The sequence below is a fragment of the Scyliorhinus canicula genome, chromosome 20, assembly GCF_902713615.1.
Source record: "Scyliorhinus canicula chromosome 20, sScyCan1.1, whole genome shotgun sequence".
Taxonomy (NCBI): Eukaryota; Metazoa; Chordata; class Chondrichthyes; order Carcharhiniformes; family Scyliorhinidae; genus Scyliorhinus; species Scyliorhinus canicula.
The window spans coordinates 94,664,259-94,671,674 of record NC_052165.1 but is presented as its reverse complement, the minus strand read 5'-3'; the positions used below and the strand labels follow the sequence as shown (position 1 = coordinate 94,671,674).

At 49.3% G+C, this 7,416-nt stretch overlaps 1 protein-coding gene across 1 annotated transcript; it reads left to right on the top strand.

Moving 5' to 3' along the window:
• Positions 1-4,154: 4,154 nt before the first annotated feature.
• On the top strand, positions 4,155-6,870 carry LOC119954952 (interferon-inducible GTPase 5-like). The gene is made up of 2 exons (XM_038780699.1): positions 4,155-4,412; positions 5,450-6,870. Exon 2 carries the CDS (start codon positions 5,457-5,459, stop codon positions 6,600-6,602), a length of 1,146 nt encoding a protein of 381 aa, XP_038636627.1. The 5' UTR covers positions 4,155-4,412; positions 5,450-5,456; the 3' UTR covers positions 6,603-6,870.
• The last annotated feature ends 546 nt before the right edge of the window (positions 6,871-7,416 follow it).

Genomic DNA, 7,416 nt, shown 5'->3' with positions numbered 1-7,416 from the left:
ACACTGTCCTTTCCCCCTCTGGGACCGGGTGTCACAGTGTGTTAGATACACTGTCCTTTCCCCCTCTGGGACAGTGTCACAGTGTGTTAGATACACAGCCCTTTCCCCCTCTGGGACTGGGTGTCACAGTGTGTTAGATACACTGTCCTTTCCCCCTCTGGGACCGGGTGTCACAGTGTGTTAGATACACTGTCCTTTCCCCCTCTGGGACTGGGTGTCACAGTGTGTTAGATACTCTGTCCTTTCCCCCTCTGGGACTGGGTGACACAGTGTGTTAGATACACTGTCCTTTCCCCCCTGGGACAGGGTGTCACAGTGTGTTAGATACACTGTCCTTTCCCCCTCTGGGACCGGGTGTCAGTGTGTTAGATACACTGTCCTTTCCCCCTCTAGGACTGTGTCACAGTGTGTTAGATACACTGTCCTTTCCCCCTCTGGGACTGTGTCACAGTGTGTAAGATACACTGTCCTTTCCCCCTCTGCGACCGGGTGTCACAGTGTGTTAGATACACTGTCCTTTCCCCCTCTGGGACCGGGTGTCACAGTGTGTTAGATACACTGTCCTTTCCCCCTCTGGGACTGTGTCACAGTGTGTTGGATACACTGTCCTTTCCCCCTCTGGGACAGTGTCACAGTGTGTTAGATACACTGTCCTTTCCCCCTCTGGGACAGTGTCACAGTGTGTTAGATACACTGCCCTTACCCCCTCTGGGACAGTGTCACAGTGTGTTCGATACACTGTCCTTTCCCCCTCTCGGACCGGGTGTCACAGTGTGTTAGATATACTGTCCTTTCCCCCTCTGGGACAGTGTCACAGTGTGTTAGATACACTGTCCTTTTCCCATCTGGGGCAGTGTCACAGTGTGTTAGATACACTGTCCTTTCCCCCTCTGGGACCGGGTGTCACAGTGTGTTAGATACACTGTCCTTTCCCATTCTGGGACCGGGTGTCACAGTGTGTTAGATACACTGTCCTTTCCCCCTCTGGGACAGTGTCACAGTGTGTTAGATACACTGTCCTTTCCCCCTCTGGGACAGCGTCACAGTGTGTTAGATACACAGTCCTTTCCCCCTATGGGACAGTGTCACAATGTGTTAGATACACTGTCCTTTCTCCCTCTGGGACAGTGTCACAGTGTGTTAGATACACTGTCCTTTCCCCCTCTGGGACTGTGTGTCACAGTGTGTTAGATACACTGTCCTTTCCCCCTCTGGGACCAGATGCCACAGTGTGTTAGATACACTGTCCTTTCCCCCTCTGGGACCGGGTGTCACAGTGTGTTAGATACACTGTCCTCTACCCCTCTGGGACAGTGTCACAGTGCGTTAGATACACTGTCCTTTCCCTCTCTGGGACCGGGTGTCACAGTGTGTTAGATACAGTCCTTTCCCCCTCTGGGACCGGGTGTCACAGTGTGTTAGATACACTGTCCTTTCCCCCTCTGGGACAGTGTCACAGTGTGTTAGATACACTGTCCTTTCCCCCTCTGGGACAGTGTCACAGTGTGTTAGATACACAGTCCTTTCCCCCTCTGGGACAGTGTCACAGTGTGTTAGATACACTGTCCTTTCCCCCTCTGGGACCGGGTGTCACAGTGTGTTAGATACACTGTCCTTTCCCCCTCTGGGACCAGATGCCACAGTGTGTTAGATACACTGTCCTTTCCCCCTCTGGGACCGGGTGTCACAGTGTGTTAGATACACTGTCCTTTCCCCCTCTGGGACAGTGTCACAGTGTGTTAGATACACTGCCCTTACCCCCTCTGGGACAGTGTCACAGTGTGTTCGATACACTGTCCTTTCCCCCTCTCGGACCGGGTGTCACAGTGTGTTAGATATACTGTCCTTTCCCCCTCTGGGACAGTGTCACAGTGTGTTAGATATACTGTCCTTTCCCCCTCTGGGACAGTGTCACAGTGTGTTAGATACACTGTCCTTTTCCCATCTGGGGCAGTGTCACAGTGTGTTAGATACACTGTCCTTTCCCCCTCTGGGACCGGGTGTCACAGTGTGTTAGATACACTGTCCTTTCCCACTCTGGGACCGGGTGTCACAGTGTGTTAGATACACTGTCCTTTCCCCCTCTGGGACCAGATGCCACAGTGTGTTAGATACACTGTCCTTTCCCCCTCTGGGACCGGGTGTCACAGTGTGTTAGATACACTGTCCTTTCCCCCTCTGGGACAGTGTCACAGTGTGTTAGATACACTGCCCTTACCCCCTCTGGGACAGTGTCACAGTGTGTTCGATACACTGTCCTTTCCCCCTCTCGGACCGGGTGTCACAGTGTGTTAGATATACTGTCCTTTCCCCCTCTGGGACAGTGTCACAGTGTGTTAGATATACTGTCCTTTCCCCCTCTGGGACAGTGTCACAGTGTGTTAGATACACTGTCCTTTTCCCATCTGGGGCAGTGTCACAGTGTGTTAGATACACTGTCCTTTCCCCCTCTGGGACCGGGTGTCACAGTGTGTTAGATACACTGTCCTTTCCCACTCTGGGACCGGGTGTCACAGTGTGTTAGATACACTGTCCTTTCCCCCTCTGGGACAGTGTCACAGTGTGTTAGATACACTGTCCTTTCCCCCTCTGGGACAGTGTCACAGTGTGTTAGATACACAGTCCTTTCCCCCTATGGGACAGTGTCACAATGTGTTAGATACACTGTCCTTTCTCCCTCTGGGACAGTGTCACAGTGTGTTAGATACACTGTCCTTTCCCCCTCTGGGACTGTGTGTCACAGTGTGTTAGATACACTGTCCTTTCCCCCTCTGGGACCAGATGCCACAGTGTGTTAGATACACTGTCCTTTCCCCCTCTGGGACCGGGTGCCACAGTGTGTTAGATACACTGTCCTCTACCCCTCTGGGACAGTGTCACAGTGCGTTAGACACACTGTCCTTTCCCTCTCTGGGACCGGGTGTCACAGTGTGTTAGATACAGTCCTTTCCCCCTCTGGGACCGGGTGTCACAGTGTGTTAGATACACTGTCCTTTCCCCCTCTGGGACAGTGTCACAGTGTGTTAGATACACTGTCCTTTCCCCCTCTGGGACAGTGTCACAGTGTGTTAGATACACTGTCCTTACCCTCTCTGGGACAGTGTCACAGTGTGTTCGATACACTGTCCTTTCCCCCTCTCGGACCGGGTGTCACAGTGTGTTAGATACACTGTCCTTTCCCCCTCTGGGACAGTGTCACAGTGTGTTAGATACACTGTCCTTTCTCCCTCTGGGACTGGGTGTCACAGTGTGTTAGATACACTGTCCTTTCCCCCTCTGGGACAGTGTCACAGTGTGTTAGATACACTGTCCTTTCCCCCTCTGGGACAGTGTCACAGTGTGTTAGATACACAGTCCTTTCCCCCTCTGGGACAGTGTCACAGTGTGTTAGATACACTGTCCTTTCCCCCTCTGGGACCGGGTGTCACAGTGTGTTAGATACACTGTCCTTTCCCCCTCTGGGACCAGATGCCACAGTGTGTTAGATACACTGTCCTTTCCCCCTCTGGGACCGGGTGTCACAGTGTGTTAGATACACTGTCCTTTCCCCCTCTGGGACAGTGTCACAGTGTGTTAGACACACTCCCCTTTCCCCCTCTGGGGCTGTGTCACAGTGTGTTAGATACACTGTCCTTTCCCCCTCTGGGACAGGGTGTCACAGTGTGTTAGATACACTGTCCTTTCCCCCTCTGGGACAGTGTCACAGTGTGTTAGATACACTGTCCTTTCCCCCTCTGGGACAGTGTCACAGTGTGTTAGATACACTGTCCTTTCCCCCTCTGGGACCGGGTGTCACAGTGTGTTAGATACACTGTCCTTTCCCCCTCTGGGACAGTGTCACAGTGTGTTAGACACACTCCCCTTTCCCCCTCTGGGGCTGTGTCACAGTGTGTTAGATACACTGTCCTTTCCCCCTCTGGGACAGGGTGTCACAGTGTGTTAGATGCACTGTCCTTTCCCCCTCTGGGACAGTGTCACAGTGTGTTAGATACACTGTCCTTTCCCCCTCTGGGACAGTGTCACAGTGTGTTAGATACACTGTCCTTTCCCCCTCTGGGACCGGGTGTCACAGTGTGTTAGATACACTGTCTTTTCCCCCTTTGGGACCGGATGCCACAATGTGTTAGACTGTCCTTTCCCCCTCGGAGACCCAGTCCCAACTGTGACAATCAACAGAGTTACATTTAGTCAACTATAGAAATCAACTGCATAATACGCCCAGAATTGTTGGCTCACTTTCAAAATGGTAAAGATGCATGGAACACGAAAACGAAACTCAACGCTCCTTAAAAGGCATTGCATCAAAATTTGCTGCTCAGAATCAGAGAGGGAAGGAGAATTGCTGCATGTTTCTTCGTCCACAGCCGTTCCAGTTAGTTTGCAAAGATTCAACACAAAGAACACTGCAAAAGGTAAAAATTTCAACGGATAATCTATCGTCTGAAAATGTAAAAAGATTGTTCAACTCTGGGAAAGGGCAGTGTATCTAACACACTGTGACACCCAGTCCCAGAGAGGGGAAAGGACAGTGTATCTAACACACTGTGACACCCGTTCCCAGAGGGTTGAAAGGACAGTGTATCTAACACACTGTGACACCCGTTCCCAGAGGGGGAAAGGACAGTGTATCTAACACACTGTGACACCCAGTCCCAGGCGGGGAAAGGACAGTGTATCTAACACACTGACACTGTCCCAGACGGGGAAAGGACAGTGTATCTAACACACTGTGACACTGTCCCAGAGGGGGAAAGGACAGTGTATCTAACACACTGTGACACTGTCCCAGAGGTGGAAAGGACAGTGTATCTAACACACTGTGACACTGTCCCAGAGGGAGAAAGGACAGTGTATCTAACACACTGTGACACTGTCCCAGAGGGAGAAACGACAGTGTATCTAACACACTGTGACACCCGGTCCCAGAGGGGGAAAGGACAGTGTATCTAACACACTGTGACACCCGGTCCCAGAGGGGGAAAGGACAGTGTATCTAACACACTGTGACACTGTCCCAGAGGGGGAAAGGACAGTGTATCTAACACACTGTGACACCTGGTCCCAAAGGTTGAATGACAGTGTATCGAACACATTCTGTGGATTTGTGCTGCGTTACGGGGAAAAGGCAGTAATGGTAACCATGTCATGATGCTCGTTTGGCAAGCCGGTGTCGTCACTAAGGGCCAATTAGCCTCCTTCTTTGCCATTATAATTCTGTGATCCTGTGATCCAATGCACTGTCACCCGGTCCCAGACGGTGTTCGGACAATTTGTCAAATCTGCTTGAGATGGACAATGTGCATTGTTCTCCCAGTCAGACTATATGTCAGCTCACTGAGGCTCTGTATTCGGTTGTTATATGTGCCAATTCTCACAATGCAAAACTGTCTGTAAAAAAAGTTCAAGAAACATGGTTTCTCTCCCTCATGGCATTCTTTCTAACCTACAGATCCGTAATGGCTGGGGTCGCTGAAGAAAGTAATATTGTCTCTCTGTTGAATGGCGGCTACCTGAGTGCTGCTGCTGAACAATTAGTTTCCTACTTTACTAATTCTAAGAGTACAACTGTTCACATAGCAGTGTTGGGAAAATCAGGGAGTGGTAAATCAGCCTTCATTAATGCTTTACGAGGTGTTCATGACAACGATACAGGAGCAGCTCCAACAGGGCAAAAAGAAACTACAACAGAACCCAAAATGTATAAATACCCTGACAAAGACACGGTGACTATTTCCGAGCTCCCTGGGCTTGGGAGCAGCCAACATTTGGACTTTAATTGCTACGATTTCTTCATCATCCTCAGTTCTGGTCACTTTAAGAAGAAACATTTTTTACTGGCTATCGAAATTCAACAGAAGAACAAGAAATTTTACTTTGTCCGAGCCAAAGTAGACCGTGATCTGAATTGGGCTAAACGTTGGAAAAAGTGCTGTTACAATGAGAATCAAACTCTGGAGAAACTCCGGAATGACTGCGTTGTGAGTTTGAGGAAGGGGGTTATAGAATCTCCACAGGTCTTCCTCATTTCCAGTTGGAACCTGAATAAATTTGACTTTGGGAAAATGCTCGAGGTCCTGGAAGGGGATCTTCCTGATCTGAAGAGACGGGCCTTTTTGTTGGCTCTCCCCAACTTCACCGTATCAATCATCGAGAAGAAGAAAGCAGTCATTATGGATGAAATCTGGAAGGTTGGCGGCCTGTCAGCTGCTTCTGCCGTGGTGCCAATCCCAGGACTCTCCATTGCTTGTGACATTACCCTGTTAGTCTGCACCGTCTCTTCCTACCGCACACACTTCGGTCTGGACGAGGATTCCCTCGCGAGACTGGCAAAGAGAGTGGGCAAAACAGCGGAGCAACTTAGATCAGTCGTAAGCTCTACGCTTGGGCAGCAGGTGTCAAATGATATAATTAGGCAGGAGCTCACAAAGACTTCAGGGATGAAGGTTCTGTTGAGCAAAGTTCTGACATATTTGCCATTTGTTGGGCAGGTGGCAGCTGCTGTTGTCTCCTATAACACCATAAACAGCATGCTGAATACCGCTGTTGAGGAGATGGCAGAAGATGCCAAGAGGGTGCTGGCCAAATCTCTCCTCGTGGAATAGAGGAAAGGGCATTAGGTCACTTCCAACTCCTTATTGTCCAGGACATACAATTACTCACAGACTCACTCAAACATTAATATCCCCCAAACACAGACACCCTTAAACACATATATCTTCACACAGACACCCTCAAACACATACATCTTCACACACACTCAAAGAGATACACGCTTACACAGACTCACAGATATCCACTAACGCACACACACTCAAAGATACGCAGACACACTCACTCACAGATAAACACACACAGACTCATACACACACACACACTCAGATACACACAAACTCTCACTAACATACACTAACCCTCAAACACAAGCATCTTCACATACACACTCACATAGACACACAGACACAGAAACAGATACACACTAACATACAACCTCACATACACAAACACACACACATTCTCACAGATGCAAACATACACACAGACATGTACACTAACATACACAGGCTCAGACACAAACATACACACTCAGTTAGGTACACACACACAAACACGCACTCTCAGGCACACACATGCAGTTGCACATACATACACTGACTGACACTCTCAGACACAAACGCACAGATGCACACACACACACAGATACGTACATACTAATGTATACACTTTCACAGACACAAACACGCACAGATACACAACACACTCTCAGACTCACACATACATAGATACACACGAAGACACTCACTGACACACAGACTCACACATATACACACTTACTTAGTCATAATTTCAGACACAAACACACACATAGATACACACACATACACACATATTAACATACACACAAAGACTTGCAGATAT